General features: G+C 43.3%; 2 protein-coding genes and 1 long non-coding RNA gene across 3 annotated transcripts in view; 1 reads left to right on the forward strand and 2 right to left on the reverse strand.

Moving 5' to 3' along the window:
- Window positions 1–14,473, reverse strand: part of atp10d (ATPase phospholipid transporting 10D) — a 58,826-nt gene extending 44,353 nt beyond the window's left edge. Inside the window, exons 1-3 of the mRNA XM_039785711.1 lie at window positions 13,676–14,473; window positions 9,181–9,526; window positions 1,207–1,401 (exon numbers count right to left, since the gene is read on the reverse strand). Coding sequence (XP_039641645.1) covers window positions 1,207–1,401; window positions 9,181–9,467 — 482 coding nt within the window. The 5' untranslated portion in view covers window positions 9,468–9,526; window positions 13,676–14,473. The remainder of the gene's footprint in view (window positions 1–1,206; window positions 1,402–9,180; window positions 9,527–13,675) is intronic.
- On the forward strand, window positions 14,302–23,127 carry commd8 (COMM domain containing 8). Its single transcript, XM_039785713.1, has 5 exons — window positions 14,302–14,440; window positions 17,157–17,312; window positions 18,862–19,014; window positions 20,617–20,772; window positions 22,868–23,127. The coding sequence occupies exons 1-5, from the start codon at window positions 14,393–14,395 to the stop codon at window positions 22,886–22,888; spliced, it is 534 nt and encodes a 177-aa protein (XP_039641647.1). The 5' UTR covers window positions 14,302–14,392; the 3' UTR covers window positions 22,889–23,127.
- Window positions 17,494–20,214, reverse strand: LOC120549085. Its single transcript, XR_005637326.1, has 3 exons — window positions 20,193–20,214; window positions 17,871–17,983; window positions 17,494–17,568 (listed from the first exon to the last, which is right to left on the reverse strand). It is a non-coding gene; the product is annotated as an uncharacterized LOC120549085 (long non-coding RNA).
- Window positions 23,128–24,140: the final 1,013 nt, after the last annotated feature.

A 24,140-nucleotide genomic window follows, 5' to 3' on the forward strand; every position in this document is an offset into this window, starting at 1 on the left:
ACATGATATACTGTATGTAGTGAAGACTTTTAAGGAATTTAATAAAAAAGGTATTAAGTGTATTTTTTGGATGCTTCACACACATCTTCAACCCAACGGCACAGAAGATCTATGCAATCGACACAGGTCTCAAACCTCAGTCCGGTCCAAATGTCGACTGACTCCACCGACGACCATCAGGTTACATCCAGCAATCCCAATCCATACAGAAAACGTCACCCTGCCCTTAGACTGGATAATTAGATACACAAAATCCATTCCTTATACGGGTGTATGTTCACACAGCCACTCCTACAGGTGTTGTCGTCATGCTTCAGACCATTCAAACATAAACTCGTCTGTAGCTAAACTGATCCCCTCATCACACATACAGTGCACAAATTCTAACTTTAATGGTCGACCAAGTGTGCCATTCTAAAATCATGTTCCTTTTATTTTTTTTGAGTAGCGCATTGTCACTAAAACCCCACTACTGTTTCATCAGAAGCTGCAGTTTGAACCTTCGCTTTAGCCGACACCAGCTGCTGAGTCCTGAATAAATCACCTGAACACCATTACATCCAAGGTTTAACTTATAAATGATGCAGCCGGCAAACATGGTTTTAGATCAATAAGACTTCCGTATGAAGGCAGATTTCTGCAACTCAAATCATTTTATTAATTTTTGAATTTTGAATTTCTCATCTTAATGATGCAACTCTATCACAAGTGTAAAAAGAAAAACAGATTCAATTTTGTGCGATTACATTTTTAGAGAAAGTCCCGCACACTGACCATTACGCAAGCAATAATTTATTCAGTAAAAAACGTGTCGGTCTCAGACCTTCATCAGGTAAATTTACCTGATGAAGGTCTGAGACCGAAACGTTGTATTTACTGGTGAAATAATTTATGGTTATAAGCTATTTTTATTACATTATTAATAAATCATTTAATTTTGACCATATGGCCTCAGCAATAAACAAGCTGTTCTTTAATGTCGCCGACTGTCTTTTTGTGCTTCAAGCACAGGTATCAAAAAGAAAAAACAACAACACCCAACCCTATCTGTAAATTATAGATTGTGGTCTAGACCTACTTGATCTTTAAAGTGTCCTGAGATAATGTCAGTTTCGATTTGACATATAAATAAAGTTGAATTGAAATTGAAGTGAAAATGGCATTTGTCACTGGGGGTGGCCCTTAAGCTGATAGAGGTTCACTCACCCAGAGAACACTCGCACTACGTTGTTGTTGACCTTCTTGTCGAACAAGTAGCGTCTGTAGTCTTCCAGGGCATCTTTGACGGCGATAACAACGAGAACCACCAGCAGAGGAATCATGGCAATTTCCTTTTGAAAAGCTTCAACAACTGGCACCCAGTTCAGTAACACCAGGAACAGGAAGTAGAGGTTGGCAGACCTACAAAGGAAGGCCAGAGCAGCAAATTAGTACGCAGAAACTAAAAATGTACAAGAGAAGCTGTGGAAGTGCAACCAAATGCTACGACCATTTCCATTGGTGTACTACCAGACCAGCATCTCCTGCCTCTCTGTCGGTCGGTTGGTCCACCACTTTGGTTGGGACCGAAATATCTCTACCCTGTTAAATTGATGGCCATGAAAGGCATGGCATTCAGAAAACTGTAGACTAATAAAATAAACTATCAATTTCTACCCAAATTACAGTCCATACGACATTCAAAACTAAACCAACATGCAATGGATCATGGGACAGTGAATCCCTCAAAGAATACTGTTACGGAGAGCGTTGAGAACTGGACAAAAAATCGTCGCTAACACGATGGCTTAAGTTGCAAGACATGAAAGTGCTTTTATTTACAAAAAAATGGTGAAACAATGCAGGATGTCCACAGCAAAACCCATCACCTGTCTGGATTGTAGCCACCCTCAGACTCCCCACGCTTAAGTGGCGAAAGAGGCTTATATGTGTTAAGCCCCTCCCACTAGAGCTACCAACTCTTAATTGCCCTTACTACCTTTCCAAAATGCTACCATGTACATGAATCGAGAATGTCACTGCTAGTTTCTACAATAAACAAATACCCAAATAACTGATTATTCAACAAATCACTTATCTCACTTTGAAAGACATCAAAACTTACACACATTTCCAACTAGAACATTTATCTCACCTATGACCCAGACACATGGTTTCTCCCACCCTCAGCACACCTGTGTGTGATTGCTGTAGGCCCTATATGAGGCAGCACTTTGCTTCAGCTCTGGTTCAGACCCAGGGACTGGAGAGGAGAATGAGGTTGAGGTAATGTTAAGTAACATGGTTTGTTGTAAATCAGAAATGACTGAAATAAATAAACTGGACTGACTAAACTAAACTGAAGTAATGTGGTATATTTGGTAACAGTGTTACTAAATGATATGTATGAAAGTGTGACTGCAAAGTAATTGTTTGGGTGCTTAGTGACCTAAGTTGGTTTACTCATGTGCTGTCCAACCGTGACAGGGCCTTTGTCACATTACCACACTCCTCTCCTGCAGCAAGGATGTTTGGCAGTCTAGACAGGTAGTTGCTGTGATGTTTTCCTTGCCTGCCTTGTGCCACAAAGAATCTGAAGGTTGCAGTTCCAGGTACCACCTTGTCACCCTGGCATTGCGGTTTCATTGTCTGGATCAGGTCATCTGTGGTCTGTTTGGAGGTCAAACTCCCCCAAGAGGTAGTATCTGGGCTGTCCAATGCCCACTTGATTGCCAGACACTCCTTCTCAATTGTGGAGTACCGGGTTTCACGAGGCAGGAGTTTCCTGCTCAGATACAACACTGGACGTTCTTCACCTGGTTCTCCTTGAGCCAGCACTGCCCAATGCCCACTCCCGAAGGCGCCACCTGCACAAGGAAGCGGCGTCCAAAGTCAGGGCTCTGCAACACCGAGAAGAACACAATTTCTCCTTCAGAGCCTGGCAGTTTTCACACTCCTCGCTCCATTCCACTGGATTACGGGCCAACTTGCAGGTGAGATTGGTAGTGGGGTTGCCAGAGTGGCAAACTGGGGAATGAACCTTCGATCCAGCCCACTAGGCCAAGGAAAGACCTGACCTGAGTTTTGGTCGGGGTCTTGGTGTTCGGATGGCCTCAACTTTGTCCACCTGAGGCCGGACTTCTCCCCAATAGATACCCAGGTATGGTCTCCTGCTTGGCATTACACCTGTAGGTTCAGGGTAAGCCCGGCTGCATTTATTGCACCGAGGACTCGGCGAAGTGTCTCAGATGCTCCTCCCAGGTCATGCTGAAGACTACCACATCATCCAGATAGGCGGCACTGCAGTCTCACAACCTCGAAGCACTCTGTCCATAAGCCTCTGGAATGTTGCAGGAGCACCATGTAACCCAAAAGGCATCACTGTGAACTGAAAAGACCAAGCGGGGTCTAAATGCAGTGAGGGGCCGGGACCGCTCTCCAGGGGACCTGCCAATACCCCTTGCAGAGGTCTAACGTTGTGATGTAGTTGGCCCGCCCAATCCTCTCCAGCAGGTCCTCAATCCGGGCATTGGGTAGGCGTCGAAGAATGAGATGGCATTTAGTTTCGAAGTCAATGCAAATGCGCAATGATCCATCTTTCTTGGGCACAATGACAATTGGGCTACTGCACTCACTTTCAGATGGCTCTATGACTCCCAGTTTCAACATTAAGTGGATCTCCTCCTTCAATGCTTCCACCAATCGTTCTGGTACCCGGCATGCCTGCCGTACTGAGTGTGGTCCGTCGGACCGGATGACATGCTGCAACACATCTGTGTGGCCTGGTTTCTGTGTGAACAACTGAGGACAAGTGTTGAATACAACTTGTAATTCCACTGGCTTCTTACCATCCAGATGAGAGAGATCCACATTACCGGGCTGTTTCCAGGCCTCCACTACACCTTCAGAGTCATCTTCTTCAGTCACCCGGGCCAGCAGTGAGGTGATGGACGGAGGACTGCATCGTTCCTCCCAGGCTTTCAAGAGGTTCACATGATAGGTCTGCTTTTTTTTCCCTTCTCTAGATGCAGGATCTCATATGTTGTAGGCCCCATCTTCCTTAAGACTTCAAATGGCCCCTGCCACTTGGTCAGCAGCTTGCTGGATGACGAGGGCAGGAGCAACAATACCTTTGGACCTGGTTTGAACTCCGTTTTGCTTTCTGGTCATACCAAAGCTTCTGGGTCCTCTGGGCCTCCAGGAGCTTATGTCTGGCCTCCTCCCCGGTACTTGCCCCAACCGGTCCCTCATTTGGAGGACATATTGCACAACACCTTTCCCTCATCAGCTTTATCAGTCACTTTCTCCTCCCAGTTCTGTTTCAGCAGATCCAAGGGGCCCTGGACTGGCCATCCATAAAGCAGCTCAAATGGTGAGAACTGTGGACGCTTGGGTACTTCTCTGTAGGCAAAAGCAGAAAGGGTAACCACTTATCCCAGTCTTTCCCTGTATCAGATACAAACTTTCTGAGCATCCTCTTCAGGGTTTGGTTAAACCTTTCAACCAAACCATCCGTCTCAGGATGATACGGAGAGGTCCGGATTGCAGTAATGCCCAACTCCTTATGCAGCCGGTTTCATCAAGTTGGATGTAAAGTTGGTTCCCTGGTCGGTCAAGATCTCTTCCGGATGCCTACCCGAGAAAACAGCTGGACAAGAGCACTGATCAGTTTTGGAGTGGTTACAGACCGAAGAGGAAAAGCTTCAGGGAAACGAGTAGCATAATCACATACAACAAGAATGTATTGATATCCAGCTGAGCTTTTTCTAGGGGCCCCCACAATGTCCATTGCAATCCTCCTAAATGGTGTGGTAATCACAGGCATGGCTTGAAGTGGTGTCTCGGATTTACGGACAGCACTGGTTTTCTGACACTCTGGGCATGTTTTGCAATACGTCTGCACATCAGTATACATTGAAGGCCAAAAGAACCGAGAGGCCAACCTGAGATATGTCTTATAGTGTGCTAAGTGTCCTGCCCATGGAATGGTGTGTGCAAGGTGTAGTACTAATGATCTGCATTTACCTGGTACCACTAACCTCCTGCTACCTGGCTCCTCCCCCATAAAGGATGTCATTGTGCAGAACATACATTGCACCACCCACTTGGGCCGTGTGATTAGCAGAGTTCAGAACCTTGGTAAACACAGACCTTAAGACAGGATCAGACTGTTGTAACACAGCGACGTTCTCTGGCACCTCCCACTTAAGATCTGATAAGTCACTTTCAGGCATTTCACAAGTCACAGGTGTACCAGCATGTTTTCTAAACGTGTTACCGCACGTGTCTTTCTGGCGCCTTGGTTCCAGCCTTGCACAGACTACCACATAAGTCTGGCAGAGGCTGTAGCCCAGACAGATCTTTGGTTTTGCCTGAGACCTTGTCATGACAAAACAAGAGACATGCATTTTTGTTCTGACAGAGGTTCATTAGCTCTAGCAAGACTGTTACCTTTGCTTAGGAGGTCATATAACACAGGCAAATCCCTCCCCAAAAGCATCTCCACTGGTAAGTTCTCCACCACCCCCACTGTCATCAGATACTTTTGCCCATCCACCTCAACTATCAGTTACCTGTGGCTCTGGCTTACAGTCACCATGTACACATAACACCTCTGTCTGCTGACTGTAGTCAATAGTACACGCACGTATCTTTTTCTTATGAATGACATAGAACTTCCAGAGTCAAGGAGAGCAGTTACAGGCTTGCCATTAATTTTAACTGGAACAGATCTAGATTCCCTTCCTTGTCCTGGTGATCACTCTGGTCACTCTTTCTAGGCACATAACATAGTCCAGTCATTTTGGTTTCTTCAGGGGGGAAAACAGATGCCTTGTGTCCCTGCTGTTGACAATGATAGCACACTAAAGTCTTAATTGCTGAATAAGCAGTCTGTCCCTTAACATTCACCCCACGATTACCTTCAAAGTTGTCTCGATGGCCGATGTTCTCCTTGGTATCCCCTCGTGTTGGACGTGATGTGGCTCCCTCCTAGCATTCAGGGAACTTTAGGGCCAATTTTGCCGCCGTCAGACCATCTTCCGGTTCATGCTCCCTCACCCACATCCTGATGTCTGGAGGAAACACCTGCAGGAGCTGCTCCAGAATGATGGTCTCTCCTAACTGGTCCTTATTCTTTCGTTCAGGCCTCACCCAGCGCCGGTAGAGGCCTCTCAGTCGATGGTATGTCTCAGTCGGTGTCTCCCCAGGTGGTGTTGACGTTGCTCGGAACCGTTGTCGGATAGGTTTCGGGAGATGTCAAATTTGACCAACAGTGCCTCCCTCAGGTCTGGGTAGCAGTTGGAACGATCTTCATCCATGGCTGTGTAGGCCTCCAGGGCTTTCCCGGTCAACAGGGGATTAATCTATAGGCCCACTCCTCCTTTGGCCACTGCCATGTTCTTGCCATACCGTTCAAAACGTAAAGGTAATTTTCAATGTCCTCACCATGTTGATACACTGGCATCTTAGGCTCCTTACGCTGGACTGCTGATGGACCCACAGCAGGATTACCCAGCCTGCTTGGGGAAGAAGTCAATGATTGCCCAAAGGCAGTATTGTCTGGTGGGCCTTCCTTCTCTGGGCGCTGGAGTTGGAAGTTCCAGTCTAGGGCTAGGGCTCCCACCCTCTGTTGCAGCGGAAGGCCCGACTGGGGATGTCTGTAAAACAGGTAAACCGGAAGCCTCCAGTGAGCCCCGTAGGGCCTCGAAGCTCCTCCTGGAGGATATCATCCCTCCTCTGCTGAGCGGCTAAAATTCCCTGAAAAGATGTATTACTTCAGTGTTCGAGGGACCCCCTTCCAGCTCTTGCCCGGACTTCAGCCGCCTAGTTTTTGGTTTTGCCCTTTGTGACTCAAAACCAGGCAGTTCTTCCTCTGACGTCACTGCTGTCTCCCAGTCATCTTCCTGCTCCATCTCAGGCTTGCCCATTGTGACCTTAATCCCGGTCGTTTTTAAAAGCACGGTCGTTTTTGACCAGCCATCCCACTTCTGACACCATATGTTACGGAGAGCGTTGGGAACGACAAAAAGTCGCTAACACGATGGCTTAAGTTGCAAGACATGAAAGTGCTTTTATTTACAAAAAAATGGTGAAACAATGAGATGTCCACACAAAACCCATCACCTGTCTGTTGTAGCCACTCAGACTCCCCACGCTTGTGGCGGAGCTTAGTGTTAAGCCCCCCACTAGAGCTACCAACTCTTAATTGCTCAATTACCTTCCAATAGCGTACCATGTACATGATCGAATGTACTGCTAGTTCTACAATAAACAAATACCCAAATAACTGATTATTCAACAAATACTTATCTCACTTTGAAAGACATCAAAACTTACACACATTTCCAACTAGACATTTATCTCACCTATGACCCAGACACATGGTTTCTCCCACCCCAGCACACCTGTGTGTGATTGCTGTAGGCCCTATATGAGGCAGCACTTTGCTTCAGCTCTGGTTCAGACCCAGGGACTGGAGAGGAGAATGAGGTTGAGGTAATGTTAAGTAACATGGTTTGTTGTAAATCAGAAATGACTGAATAAATAAACTGGACTGACTAAACTAAACTGGTAATGTGGTATATTTGGTAACAGTGTTACTAAATGATATGTATGAAGTGTGACTGCAAAGTAATTGTCTGGGTGCTTAGTGACCTAAGTTGGTTTACCATGTGCTGTCAACCGTGACAGGGCCTTTGTCACAAATACAATGGCCGCATCGTGAACAAACACTGATCTTGAACTGCAGACAAAATCAGAAAAAAGGGGATTCTGAAATAGGACAAAACTTCACTTTGTGGGGGGTTGTTTAGTCTTTGTTTTGGGTGTATTCCATCCGAAAAGATACAAATCGAGCACTGCCTGGAGGACGGTACGCAGCTGAGGTATTTGGCTGGAGGGTGTGGAGAAACACGAGGGGTCACTTAGTCAAAGCTAAAAAAAAATTGGAAAGAGTGCTCATGACCTCGAGAGGCAGACGTTAATTTTGACTTGGAGATAAATGAAAGTAACGTTAATGATCAGCGGTGGAAAGTAACTATACTATACCGTAGGTAGAGCTGGGCAATATATCGATGTTATATCGATATCGTGATATGAGACTAGATATCGTCTTAGATTTTGGATATCATAATATCGTAATATGGCATAAGTGTTGTCTTTTCCTGGTTTTAAAGGCTGCATTACAGTAAAGTGATGTCATTTTCTGAACTTACCAGACTGTTGTAACTGTTCTATTATTTGCCTTTGCCCACTTAGTCATTGTATCCCCATTACTTATGATTATTTATCAAAAATCTCATTGTGTAAATATTTTGTGAAAGCACCAATAAACACTACAATATCGTTGCGGTATCGATATCGAGGTATTTGGTCAAAACTATCGTGATATTTGATTTTCTCCATATCGCCCAGCCCTAATCGTAGGCTACTTCAATACAATTTGAAGGTACTTTTAATTGAGTACTTTCATTTTCTCCTCCTTTATACTTCACTATTTATTTGATATCTTTAGTTAATTTGCATATTCACATTCATTATACAAAATATTATGAATAAACTATGATGTATTAAAGTGGATAAAGATGAGACTTTATTGATCTGGTGGTGAAATTCACAAGCTACCTGCCAACTCATACTTCCGCTGTTATTCTGGTGAAAGTAACTCAGAAGTAGTGTAAAGCATTACAATTCAGAGACGGTAATATTGTAATACAACTAATTACTGTCAAATGACAGTAACTAGTAATCTATAATGTATTACATTTTGGAAGTAACTTGCACGCATGACACTGTTCATTATAAGCGCTTCCAGAAATTTAAATGAAAAACAAACTACTCTTTTGCATAAAAATAAATATAAAATGGGAATTACAAAATAAAAGGGGCATCTTAAAGATAGTGACATGTATCGATATTTTCACTTTGTATCGTAATTATGGATCATTGGGGATTTAATAGATATGTCGATCCAGATCAGTGTATTGTTACACATTTACTATAGACCCAGTTCACTAAAGCCTGGCAGTGTGTTCAACTCACAACCAGTAAGCATCTGGTTTATCTGTGTTTTTTGCCCCCAACCGTTGGGAGGCACTGGTTAGGGTTAGGGTTAGGGTTAGGTGCCTTGAAGGCAGCGGTCGCAGCGCTGCCTGGAAGGAGCAGTTGGGGGCAAAAAACACCATCGTGCAAGAATCTGACCTGTGGAACTGCTGGAACAGGTTCATGGGGATGAAGGTCAACAAGCTGTACTTGGTAGTGCGGATGGCATTGCCCTGGTAGCTTTTGGAGACTGCTTCATACTCCTGTTGGTGGGGTCCATGGCGGGCAAACACTGTTCTCCGCTTCCCACTGACTCTCTGTGGAGAGCTGTGGGCGTCCAGGGAGCTTTTGTTGGGCAGGCCATCGGCGGCAGAGTACCAGCCTCTCCCCGAGTTTCCCTCCAGCAGCTGCCGACAACGATGCCGCACCCAGTGCAGCCGCTCCATCGCCTCGGTGGCCTCCTGCTCCTCTGCGCTCCACGCTGGACTTTCACAGTGTCCTCATCCTGCAAAGAGAGAACCACAAATTAGGGGGCAGTGGTGGCCTAAAAGGTTAGAGAAGAGAGCTTCGGTGTCGGTGAAATCCCCAAACCGACACGATAAAATCTGGGTGGGCGAAAGTGAAAGAGGAGCGCTTGTCCTTCCCTCATTACCACCACTGAGGTGCCCTTGAGCAAGGCCCTTAACTTCCAACCGCTCCAGGGGAGCTGCTCAGTGACCAGCAGATCAGACTGTGGTTGTACCGGGCAGCTTCCAGGTATGAATGTGGAACTGTGTGAACGTGATCAGGGCGTTCCTGCAAAAGAGAGGCTGCCTCTCAGTGAACCTTCCCTGAATAAATAAAGGTTAAAAAATAAAAACAAATAAATGAATTAGTCTCTGTAGTCTGTTCTTATAAAGGCTGTCTGCAAGTTTAAAGAATCAGTCTGGTGTTATTCTATATTTTATAAATTCAAATCCCATGACAATGCCCAAACCAACAATGTGTTAGTCCATCTCTGCATTAGAGTAAAGGGATATCATTTTATGAACATGTAACTGTTCTAGCTGTTCTATTATTTGCCTTAACCCACTTATTCATCATATTCACATTAATTAAATAAAATCTCATTGTGTCAGTATTTTGTCAAAGCACCAATAGCCATCCCACAACCCTTTGTTTGTTCTTCAGTTCTTCAGATTCCAGAAGAAGTACTAGCTCGATTTTCCTGAAACTTGTTGGAGGCATGTGTAACATGGGCCAAGGAACATCCCATTACATTTTGGAGTGGATTCAAATCATGGGGCGGACACGCAAATGATTTTTTTTTTTTTTTCACTTCCGTTAACATTGAGAAAGAGAAAGAGAGAGAGATAGAGTGATTGTGCTGCATTCAAGTGATTTTGGAATAATTGGAACCCTGACCACATGAGTTCCCGATTCTAATTTACACAGCATTCCACTCTCTAAGAGTTCCCTTCTAGTAATATATTATACACATTAAGCAAGTAGGCTGCCTACATGTTTGCAGCTATGAATGTTTCTTTGCAAAAAGAGTCACAGTCAGAGTCCTTTCTTTGAGGCACGCACAAGCAAAGTTATGGGATAGTTTGCACACGGAGTTATGGAACCAACGTTGCTAGGACAAAGGACATTAGGTAGCATGAGAAGAATCTGTTGCCATGCATTACATTATAATACGTTGACTCCTCCCATCCAGGTTGAGAAATAGAGAAGAGAATCTGGATACGTTTTTTTCAAGAAGAAACATGTCTGGGACAATGCAAATATACAGCAGGACAAATAATGACGTGTCTTCCAAGTTGTCATTTTTGAGACAAGTCTGAGCTTAGCACGAATACAATACTTGTTGGAATCCCAAAGATCCACTCAAAAACAGAGACAAAAAAACAGTGCCATACAACATGTAGAACTCAAGTTAAAACTAAAATGCTGTCTAGTGTTTTCTCAATTTAAAGCCAGAAGCCCCCTCCTTAACCAGCAGCATGCAGCTCTCTCACAGAGCTCTGCGACATGCCCAAGCTGCACACCATCATTCTCAGCACATGGGTGAGATAAAGACTAAAGCTACAGCATGTGTGGTCTTCCTTTAGGATACAGTGCAACAGCACAACTATGGAAGTGTTGCTGCTTTTTGTAAACTAGATTATTTAGAAACCCACACAGAAGGATCACAATTTCTGCTTTATCTCCAGGACAAAAATCACAAGCACACACATTTGACACCCGAGTTATGTTACGCCCGCAGCTTCCTTTCTGAAACAGCCGCCGTCACATGTCCTGCTGGAAGTTTGAATAGTTCATCTTTAAAATGCCCAAAAATCACATGTCAAAGTCAGGATGTAATGTCGCCAACACCTTTCTCAAAGTTGCCCAGGTTTAAAGGTGCCCTGCCACACGTATTTCATTACTTTGTGGTAATGTCTGAAGTTCTACCATGGACTCTGTAACATTTTTTGTGGAAAAAATGCCTTGGTTACCTTGTTTCAAGCCATTCTAGCGTGGTATAGAAAGCCTACAGGAAGACTCGGCTCGATTTGTGCCAGTTCTCATTAATATTCAACAATGTCAGAATCCTTTACCCAGCCTTGGTTACCTTGTTTCAAGCCATTCTAGCGTGGTATAGAAAGCCTACAGGAAGACTCGGCTCGATTTGTGCCAGTTCTCATTAATATTCAACAATGTCAGAATCCTTTACCCAGCCCAACTGGGCGAGCTAATGAATAGTAATGAGCTCAGGCAATATGATGTCAGACTGACCAGCTTTTGTAATTGGCCTGATTTCTCTGCTTATTTCTTTTCAGTAGCTAGAGCTGACAGAGGAGGTAGCAGTTCATTTTCATATTCACAACATATGGACACATATGGACCTAACATATTTAAAAAAATGCAAGTAAGCGGTTTGTATGGCAGGGCACCTTTAATGCAGTGCATACTTTAGGGAAGAAGTCTTTAAAAAGTCCCGGCCAGGCTTGTGAATGCCATCTTTCTTTACACTAGGCCTACATTCTAATAACTACTTTGAAATGTGGTTTTGAGGAGGGGAAGTAAGAGTGTGAACTTCCACAAACAAAAACACACACACACACACACACACACACACTGTGTCTCATGGGAAGCTCTGAAATTATGATCACTGTATTTGATTATTTAGACCACTGACACCTATCGGCTCACATGATCTCCATTGATATCCGTCTTGTTGCTCTGGAACTGAGCTGTAGAGCTGCTTACACTACCTGACCAAATACTAGGCCTACTCTGAAAGTTACAATGAACATTCTATAAATGGGATTATATTTTATATTTAAGTGAATTATGTTGCAGGTCTCGGACTCATTTAAGCCATGTTGCGACCGCAGGAACTTTACCCCTCCGGAAACTAGGAATCTTCTGAGGTACTCGTTGCATTGAAACCACAGGGACCGGGGTCTAAATTGAGTTCTGGGGACATTCTATCCCTCAAACAGTCCCTGACCATCACTGATTGGTCAAACACACACAGCGCGGCCACTTCGTTCCTAAAACAAGGAAGTAGCGTACTCCTATATCAATTCAGGACCAGATGTTGGAACCTGGCTGCAGGGATTTGCTCCCAATCAGCAACAAGAGCATTAAAGAGGCCCAACACAGATGTTGGGTGATCCAGCCTGGCACACAGTCCCAAAGGTGTACAACAGGGTTGAGGTCAGGGCCCTGTGAAGGGCTGTCCGGTTCTTCCACCATTTCTTTATGGAGCTGGTTTTGTGCACGGGGGGCATCGTCATGTGTTGAAACAAGAAAAGGGAAAAACTGTTGACACGTAAAAGTTGTATAGCCTAGGGCGTAATTTCCACTTTTCAAAATCCAGTTTGTGAGCCAGCAGGATCAGTGAACCACCCCAGGTTATATGCTAAAGCTAATGGGGATCCAAACAAACAAATAAACATCCACAGATAGAGGATTCACTGTGTGCTTAGCATCAAAACATGATTTATAAAATCCTGCCAACAATTATTATTTGAATAGCCTAGTATAAGACGCACTGGGGTGGCAGTAGCTCAGTCAGTAGGGAGTTGGGTTGAGAACGGGAGGGTTGCCGGTTCAAGTCCCCAATGGGACCAAAGCATGGTGGTGGACTGGTAGCTGGAGAGGTGCCAGTTCACCTCCTGCTACCTGGTTTAAATTTCAACTTAACAGGTCCCTGCTCCATCTCTCAGCTTGGCCTAAAAAACGTTGAAGACCTCTGACCTATTGGATACAGGCAGCACACCAATTTAGCCTTTCTGTATCATGTGAGCACAATCTGGATGCATTATTGAATGCAATCTACGGCCACTGAAGTGACAACCGCATGACTATACAGACCACAGTAGAGCCTTGTTCATCCAACTTATCTCATTCTATCTGAAAAAAGTCTGGATGCACCTTAACTCACTTATTGCTATGTATGTCAATACTCGAAGCTAACACAATGAATGCTCAAGTTACAGCAACGTAACGGATGGAAACTGGCTTTTTTAGGTGACAGCCAGTTGATAATACGCCTACAGTAGGCTACGCCGTTCACCATGACTGTATTATTGTATTGAATGAACACCTTTACTCACGTCTCCTCCTGGAAGAGAGCGGTCTTTATCCACAAATCAAAGATGGTGACAGACACAACGCTTACCTGCGGTTTATTTTCATACGCCGCTGCCCGTATTCGAGAGAAGTAACAGCGGCGGCACTAGTGTCGACTTCGGTCACATCACTGTTACTTCCTACAGAGCACAGTGACAAGAGCTGGGGACCTCGCAAGCAACAACCACCCCGCTGCAACAAAAAGCAGGATGTGAAATACAATCGCCCTGTGCGTCGTTATTCCCCTTTCCCGTGGGTCTGGCGACGTTCCACAGAACTCAAGTGACGATTTGTTAGATTTTAAGATTTCTACAGTATCAATAGTACATGCGTAGTTAAATGCGAGCTACATATACAGTATGGATTACTGGGCCTTTTTTATTACATTCGGCATCCAACTGATTCCTCGTATACATATTGGAAAGTAACACTTCACACATTTACATTTGGTTCACGCTAAGTTGCCAAAGATCAAGGGCACACTAAATTGGTAGATTTTGAAATAGAGTTCGGCGTGGGGGCCAACATCACTTAAATTCTCTATTGAATAATCGAGGCGATAGTTGTTAACAGTTGTTTTCACGACAAGACACAGATAACGACAGATTCTTTTTACAGCGCCGCATTTCCATCTACTAACGTTGTACGCGCACACTGAGAAGTCATTGGAGGTAATGAAAATCGTTTTTCCAAAAGGCGCGTGAACGCAGCTCAGTCTACCACGTGACAGACGTCAGCTGATCAGCAGGCGGAACCGAATGAAAACATGATGGTGGTTGCGCTAAACAGGCTGCCTGTCACTGACTGTCTAACAGTAAGTACCAAGCGTTGTATTCACGAACCGTGATACGTATGTCGTGTTCTGAATGTCTAATTAAACATAAAGATAATTTACTTCATGTTGTCTGAATACGTCCGACCTGCCATTGAGGCATACACAGTCAATCATTCAGCAGCACTTAACTTAGTTGCGTAGCTCTGTTTTTAAGTAATCATTTAATCCTTTAGTTTTAAAATAACAAAATGAATCTATTGAACTATGGAATTTAAATTAGTTAATTCTAACACGTGTACTAATGTGTCTGTCTATCATCCATCTCACACTTCCTTGGTCTTTTGTTAAAGGGATAGTTCGGATCTTTAGAATTGTGGTTGAATGAGCTACTTCTCCGTAGTCAGTGTGATAGATAGTAGGGCTTTTTATCGTCATCGCAATATCAACAGGCGCAATATACATATCGCGAAAGGTTGCGACATATCGCGATAGACACTACGAGATTTTTTGTGTTGGCTGAAAGAAAACATCAGTAGAAAACTGCACCTTAACCCTTGTGTTGTCCTTCGGGTCCCAGTGACCCGAAGGACAACACAAGGATTATGTACTTCTGTTTACTTTGTTGAGAATTGCTCTCTAAACAAGGGTTAATACAGCACCTTAGTTCTTGTTTGTACAGCATTTTGGTCAGCTTAAACTGTTTAACCCTTGTGTGGTCCTTCGGGTCCCAGTGACCCGAAGGACAACACAAGGATTATGTACTTCCCTTTACTTTGTTGAGAATTGCTCTCTAAACCCTGTTTCTTGTAAAGTAAGTAAGTAAAGTTTATTTCTAGAACACATTTAAACACAGTTTAAGCTGACCAAAATGCTGTACAAACAAGAACTAAGTTGCTGTATTAACCCTTGTTTAGAAGAAGAAGAAGAAGAAGATTTATTTATTTATATTAGGACAATGCACATTAATCAACATTTCTGTAAATGCGCCAGTGTTAGCCAGACGGCTAATTTTCAACTGCAGTTCTAGTTGCATGCATGTTTAGAAAGCAATTCTCAACAAAGTAAATGGAAGTACATAATCCTTGTGTTGTCCTTCAGGTCACTGGGACCCAAAGGACAACACAAGGGTTAAAGTGTATACTAGGGCTGCTCCCTCTTAGTCGATTAGTCGACTAATCGGTCGTTTTGGTCTTAGTCAACTTAGATTTCTTAAGTCGATTAGTCATGTTTTATGCTTTTTTCATGCTGAATGACTTATTTCCAAGAAACGTAAGCGCACATCTCTGGTAAACACAAGAATTAAAGTGGTGCTTTTGCGTGACTCTTCGCGGAGAAACTCCGATTTACAGATCAGTCGATTAAATCAACTAATCGATTAGTCGATACAATTGAATGAGTGTTAGTTGATTAAGAATTTCTTCAATCGAGCACAGCCCTAGTGTATACGTTATTCTTTTTTAGTCATTGTCAATTCAATGTTCAGTTTGTTCAATAAAAGTGAAATAATAATTTGTTTTAAATTCAAAAAGCAATGTGTTGTATTTTAAAAGAATACTGAAAGCTACAGAAAGGCAGTACACTCTAATATCATTTATCGCAAGTAATATCGTTATTGTGATAGTCAACAACGTTATCGCATATTTTCCTCATATCGTGCAGCCCCAGTTCGGAGAAGCAGCTAGAAGTACAGACAGGGAGCTAAGCAATGTAGGTCTACTGCTGTGGATGGGGGGGGCGCAGCATGCTAAATGTATCGGAGACTCCTAAAAAGGAACACCTAAAAGACACCAGACTCCTTTGACAAAGACAGTCATTTTACCTGGCAGAACACTGGAGTTGCTGTTCTACAATCTACAATAATAACACAAACAAACTATTTTTTTTTACTTTTTTTGGGGGGGGAGGGGCTTTTTCCACCTTTTAATGGATAGGACAGGTGAGAGAGGGGGAAGACATGCAGGAAATCATCACAGGTTGGAGTTGAACCCTGGACCTCTGCGTCAAGGCATAAACCTCTAAATATATATGCGCCTGCTCTACCCATTGAGCCAACCGGGCCACAACACAAACAAAGTTACCGATCGATGCAGACCAGCAACTCCAGTCTTGTGCCTGGTTCTCCTGCCTGCTTCTCCAAACTGGGAGTGTGCAGAACGCCATCTGCTGTAGCTAATACACTGTCTATGGAGAAGTAGCTCATACAACCTCACTGCGAAATATACGAACTATCCCTTTTAAATATGTCCATTTTACATTTCATGATCAAGAGTTGACCTTTTTTTTTATTTTTTATTTTTAATCTAAAGATTTGTAAGCGGTCTGCTGCCTAAAAATGAAGTCCAACCCACAGAGCAGCAGCAGGCACTCTGATTGGTCAGCTGTTGACCTCTGAGTCACACAAACACGCAATACACATTATTTCAGGAAACTCTTTGTGTTTTTATTGTTTATAATTGTAATTTTGTGATTGTTCCTTCATAATTTTTTTTTACATATTGTAACTTGGGTATGGTCTTTTTTGACCTGTCCAGTGGTGTTCCCTGCCTCTCGCGCAATGCATGTCAGTTTGACATCATAGCTAAAGCCATGTACCCACACAGGGTCAAATGGGGGCCTATTTCATAGCCCAACAGTAAAAATTACGTTTTGGACAAAGTATTAAATTAAAAAATTGCCATAATTGAAATATCCCTGGGACTAGCTTGTTTTTCCAAATGCCAAAAGGTGATCCCTAACACTATGGCCTGCTGTGTAGCTTTGTCACAGGGCGGTGGATGGACTGTGTGGGCGGGAGCCTCCTCGCAGGCGGGATTACAGCACCGCCTGGAGCCTGGAGGAGTGGCTGCAGCTGCTCGACTCCCTGACAGCCCTCTTCCGCCTGGCAGTGGGGAACAACAGCTCCGATGAAGAGGTGAGACAGCAACACCTGGACAGGAGGAGGCTGTTTTAGCTAAGGCTTTAGTTGTAGAAGATAAGGAAGAAGGAAAAAAAGGCCTGCCTTTTAATTATTACGTTGTGTGAGGTTATTACAGGTTAATAACAAGGGTATTACCAGGGCCACACGAAATTAAAATAAAACTCAGAATGTCGATACCTCTCCACCTCCAACCAAGCAGTAAAACGGTCCGCTAAATACCGCAGGATTTCATTTTGGATCACCGCTGAGACTGTAAAAAAAAAAAAGCCAGCATATCACGTTTTGGTCTTGTTATCGCATTATGTGTCCATACACACTTAGTTGCTATATTATCGAATTGAGGTTAGAATAATTTCATTACCAAGAATAGACAGAGACCACTAAAGATATATTAAAGTTCATTTCACTTGAGAACCCTTGTTGGCCTTCTCCACAATACAGAATAGTACAGACAATGACCTAACGAAAAGCTCTCTACAACAGCTTTTGTAATACGACGTTGAATGTGATAAAACTCCATAGTCATATTAAAGAGTCGATGTCGTCAGTTACCTCAGTCAAGGAGCGCCTGTTCTTTCCTCAGCATCACACCGTGCTCCAGACAAGGACAAGACAGTGGCTCCCATGTTGTCTTGCGAGTTCGAGTAGTGTTATAATATGGCATTCTATGCAAACAGTTTAAATAACAACAAGAGAGAAAGTTTCTCCAACAGGTTTTAAATGCAGTCCATCGGTATAACAGCAATTTTAATTGCGGCTCCTAATGATCACAAAAAAACATTATTTTGAACATTACATTTAGCAAGTAAACTCTTTATTTTTTTTGTCTTGTGTTCAAACGGTAAAAGTATACATGGGAAATTTCACAGGTCAAAGTGTTCTAATTCCATAATCGGGCAGCTCTAACGTCATAGAGTCTGCAGTAAGTTTGGACTGTCAGCAGCTGGATGCGTGGCGGCCGCGGTGGTCAGTAGCGGCAAGTGGCTGCTGCCACTCCCACTACGCTGTGTGTGTACAAAGTGGTCTCACCATTAGCATTGCACTCACACGCTCAAACTTACCAGAACTACATAAAACAGCCACGCTATTACATTTTATTTTCCTAAATTCAAAATGGCACTTTTACCAACACTTGCTGCACTTCTCCCGACACACAATATGAGACCAGTACTATGGTCAGAAATCCTTTTTTTCATACATACACCAAAATTTGGAATGACATTCCCCATCACATCAGAACACTACCATCTATCACATATTTCAAAAAGGCATACAAACTGTTCCTTCTCGACCATTACACTTGCACTCATTGGTTGTTCATGTATTGTCCAAGTCTTGTTTGCACTGTCTGTGCTGTTGTCTTTGGTTGTCTGTATCTGTCTAGCCCATGCTAATGTCCTGTACAAGGGTTTCGGTCTTCATGTGCCGTAACTGTCAAACAGGAACCTGCAGGAAACCAGTTTTTAAACTGAGTCCAGCCCATTTGTAACTGTAACTTAATGTGACTTTTAATCCTTTCCTGTATAATAACTGAAATGACCAGGTGCTGGCAGGGCTGGCAGATGTGGGCAGCAGCCATGCTGAGGCGGTGCTGAGTGTGCTGAGAGCCAGACGGGAGGAGATCCGCGACGCTCTGCTGGACAGAACCAACTCCATCTCCTCTGCCACGCTGCAGGACTTTGACTGGCAACTTAAGGTGACTTCATGCTGTTTATTCTTCGGCGTTCAGTCGGCTTTACTTTTTTTTTTTTTTTTTTTTTTTCTGATTTGTTTCTAATGTAAATGCCATAACTGGATTAGCATTATCATTTTGAAAGTCAATGAAAAGAAGTGAGAGCATCTGCACACTTATCTCTACTGCACACAGCCAGTTTAAGCTCAGAGCACGATACAGAGCACACACACAGAGCAGTCAGCACACCTGAGCCGGTAGCAGGTAGGGTGAACACACACTTGAAGTGTAACTCGCGCCAAAATGCAACCTAGGGTCTTTTTTGCGAATGTAACCCGAGTCAAGTTTTCGTTTAAAAGCATAATTAGGACGGAATTGTACACTGTACCCTGACTCTCCACCTGGCTCTTCATGCCACTGTTCTCTCTCTGCTGTAATGCTCTTTGCTCTTTATTTATTATTATTATACTTTTTTTTTTTTTTTTTTTACTTTATTTTTAATTCAATACATACTGTGTACATATACTTATATTGTTTATACCTATACTTATATTGTTTAATATTCCATTTAGAGAATGTGTGATGTGCACCAACAACACCAAAACAAATTCCTTGTATGTGTTAAAAAACGTACTTGGCAATAAAACCCTTTCTGATTCTGATTCTGACAATAAATGTTCATTCTGATGAGTGTGTCCATGAGTGTTAGCTTTCATTTGATACCTTTTTTATGTATATGGTCCTTGTGGTTGTGGAGATATTCAACATGTATTGTTGGCATGTCGTGTTGAGCAGGAAACCAAACAATTGGCCTGAAAATGCTTGTACAAGTCCCAAAAAAAAAAAAATTCAGCTTGACAACCACCCTCATATCTTACCTATGGGTGTCTTCTAACTAAAAAAATAGGGTGACTGCTTGTACCAAAACATGTCCGCAAAAGTCTTAACGGAAGCCCTTTTCAGAATTGGCCCCCTGACTATTAGAAGATTGACCGTATTTTCGGTCAAATAGCCTTTTTAATGGGAGTGCTAGTGGCACTTTTATGCTAGCCTCAAAATAGCTGTTTTTAAACCACTAAGAAGGCTCGACACAACATGAAACTTTGCTCCAAGTATCACCGGGGGCTCTACACCTTAACGAAAGCACTGACAACATTGGTTGTGTACCCGGAGTTTACTAAAAAAGGTTTCGAACAACTCACCGTAGCTCTTGTTGTTTCCGGCTGCAGCCATTTTATCAGTCAAAAACAGCAAAAGTCGATTTCCGAGTGCAACATATCAGGGAGGAGAGTAAAGATGGAAAGCTCCTATAGCTTAGTTCCATATACATGCGCAGATTATTTCTTGTTTTGTCGTTATCGAAAAACAATATTGACCTTGTAGTTGAAAAAGGAGCCTCGTATGGAGTCCGTTCATTCGCATTCGGCTATCGACTCGTTTTGACTGCCGAGGTGGTAGCGGCCGGAAAACAACAAGAGCTTTTTAGTAAACTCAGGGTACACAACCAATGTTGTCAATGCTTTTGTTAAGGTGTAGAGCCCCTGGTGGTACTCTGAGTATATACTGTCTCCACAGGCTGTTCCTGCAGCACTCACCTCTTCTGTTCCCTGTCCTCTGTCTCTCCAGTTGGCTCTGTCCAGCGATAAGATCTCGTCTCTCCACACTCCTCTGCTCAGCCTCAGTCTCGACGTGAGGGAGAACAGAGCCCTCCGGTCTGTCACCATGGAGATGAACAGAGAGGAGTTAAACACACTCATTAGTTCACTAGAGGCTGCTAATAAGGTACGCACACTAAATGCCTAATTTCTTTAGTTAGTTAATCAATAGTTTATTAAAGGTCAAAGTCAGAAAAGGGTTTATTGCCACAATAACTTATGTGGAATTTGCCTACATCCCATATCATGCTCATTTTCAGGCTCATACTTGTATTTTGGTTTCTACTAGAATATGTTTACATGCTTTAATGTTCAAAAACAAATACTTTTCCCCATCCTGTCTGTCTGAATATACCTGTATTCACGCTCTGTCTGAAACGCTTCATTCTAGCCCCGATACCCAGCCCTACTCATTATTAAAGGTCCCATGGTATGAAAATTTCACTTTAGGTTTTTTAACGTTAATATGAGTTCCCCCAGCCTGCCTATGGTCCCCCAGTGGCTAGAAATGGTGATAGGTGTAAACCGAGCCCTGGGTATCCTGCTCTGCCTTTGAGAAAATGAAAGCTCAGATGGGCCGATCTGGAATCTTCTCCTTATGAGGTCATAAGGAGCAAGGTTACCTCCTCTTTCTCTGCTTTGCCCCCCAGGCAGAATTTGGCCCACCCATGAGAGAGACATCATGGCTTTCAAACCAGCAAAGTGGCAGTTGGTCAAGGCCACACCCCCACCCTCCACCTTGCCCCCCTCTCTCCTCCTCAATAGCTACAGACACAGAAATGGCACATACTAAGGAAAGCTCATTGTGGGACTGGCTCTAGTGGCTGTAATTCTGCACCAAGGCTGAATTTCGGGAAAGAGACTTCAGATACAGTATTCGGGGACCACTAAGGCCTATATAAAAGAGACTTCAGATACAGTATTAGGGGACCACTAAGGTCTATATAAAAGAGACTTCAGATACAGTATTAGGGGACCACTAAGGTCTATATAAAAGAGACTTCAGATACAGTATTAGGGGACCGCTAAGGTCTATATAAAAGAGACTTCAGATACAGTATTAGGGGACCACTAAGGTCTATATAAAAGAGACTTCAGATACAGTATTAGGGGACCACTAAGGCCTATATAAAAGAGACTTCAGATACAGTATTAGGGGACCGCTAAGGTCTATATAAAAGAGACTTCAGATACAGTATTAGGGGACCGCTAAGGCCTATATAAAAGAGACTTCAGATACAGTATTAGGGGACCACTAAGGCCTATATAAAAGAGACTTCAGATACAGTATTAGGGGACCACTAAGGTCTATATAAAAGAGACTTCAGATACAGTATTAGGGGACCACTAAGGTATATAAAAAAAAAGCAGCATGTCGTAGGACCTTTAAATTAAAATGAATGATAAATAGCTTTAAAGATATTCTAGCTTTAAAAACCCTCATACTGAAATTCTGGAAAAATCTGAAGTTCCTCCAGTGAAACGATGCATTTCAGAATTAAGAGACACATTGCAACTAGAACAAATTTAGGTTTATCTTGAATAACAAACTGGAACTTGAGGTGGTTTGGGCCTCTGGTAAGGATGCCCCCTGGGCGCCTCCCTAGGGAGGTGTTCCAGGCACGTCCAGCTGGGAGGAGGCCTCGGCAAAGACCCAGGACTAGGTGGAGGGATTATATGTCCACCCTGGCCTGGGAACGCCATCGGGATCCCCCAGTCGGAGCCAGTTAATGTGGCCTTGGGAAAGGGAAGTTTGGGGTCCTCTGCTGGAGCTGCTGGCCCCGCAACCCGACCCCTGATAAGCGGATGGATGGATGGATGGATGGATGGACAGACGGATGGACAAACTGGAAAAAATTTCAAAAATATGGTCACCTAAATATTTTGTACCACGATCAACAAACTGAACACAAACACAAAAATCACAAGTAGCGCTGGATGGGCGGGTTATATATAATTATTCTTCTTTTTCCTACTCCCCTCTCTTTTTCAAAGAAAATATTTGAAACATAAACATATTATAGCTTATTTAAAATGTAATGCTGTGTAGTAAGTCGATCCAGAAATAATAGTACAGGTCAACGTTTTCAGCATTCTGCCAAACTGTAAACCATCTGTAAATCCTTGAGCTACGACGGCCAATGATTTCACGGCAGTAGTAAATAATCTGCACTTAATCAGTCAAATGAAAGGCTAAGTATTGATGTGTATTTTTCTTGCAGGTGGTGCTGCAGTTGAAATGATAGAAAGACCGCTGACCCCCCCCACACACACACACACAACTACAGGAGGTCCAGTGGATGTTAAAGAGATGCCGTGATGTCATTGTGTTGGAGACGCAGTGATGAGTTCTGCCCTTTGTAATCCACTTATGAACAGTTGAACTCTCTCCCTTAATGTTTTCACAGTGCACTGTGTTGTATCATGAACATATTGAAATAAACCTTTCTTTGCCTTTTTGATTCGGTTGAATCAAATTCAACGAGTGTCTATTCATTTTTACCAATTGTAGAAAAACACTTACATACAGTAATGTCTTCAGTGTTGCCAGACGTGCGAGTGTGCAGGGTGCGATTTTCCAGGGGGGGGGGAGATGCGTGGGATTTCCCCCCCTATCTGGTCTGCATATCCCTACCTTGCGTTTTAATGGAACCCACGCAACTTCAAGGCAAAGCCCGCCCTTCAGTAGCATTCACACGCTACTATTGGCCAGGCGTCCATGCTTACGCAAGGTAACCTAACCCCATTTGTTCAGGTCCTATCCCCTGACCAATCGGCTATCCTAACCTCAACCACTCGAGGTCAATGCCTAACCCTAGACCCTGTTTACACTTACATGGTTATTTTTACAAACAGACATTTCCCTTCGTTTGTGCCCTTCGTTTACACGCAAACGGAGAATTCGCCTCCGAGTCTTTCTAAAAATTCTGGCCAGAGTTGAGATTTTTGAAATCTTCGTTTGCACGTTTGCATGTAAACTGAGACAAACGGAGGTTTAGGCAGTCGAGAGAGAGAAAGAGGAAGTGATTGGTTGCTCTTGTTGCTATTTTCGGGATTCTGATTGGCTAACGTGGGCTTGAGCTTCTCGTTACACCGCCACCTACAGGTCTGACATGCTCTCGGCTGCATTGACGGCATATATACACGGTTATGTGTAAATGAATACTTTTTCTGAAAACTGACAGCTGTGCACAGTGTTATTTTTTAAAACAAAGAGGTTGAAATGTCCATTTATGAAAATAGCCGGCCACGTGTAAACGTAGCACCAACCAATTGAGCCGCTTCGTAGGGCGGGACTTGCCTAGAAGTTAGGTGGGATCCATAATAACGCCCCTGCTTCTGATGAATTCTTTTTTTTTTTCCCCAGTGGGGATGAAATGTATCCCCCCCTCCCCCCTCAAAGTGATCAATGCTAATTCCCCAATAGACAATATTATATACCTAAAATGGAGCTTTTTTTAAACTAAGTAAAGCGCTGTAACGTGAACACATAGT

The sequence above is a fragment of the Perca fluviatilis genome, chromosome 20 (assembly GCF_010015445.1).
Source record: "Perca fluviatilis chromosome 20, GENO_Pfluv_1.0, whole genome shotgun sequence".
NCBI classification, from domain to species: Eukaryota; Metazoa; Chordata; class Actinopteri; order Perciformes; family Percidae; genus Perca; species Perca fluviatilis.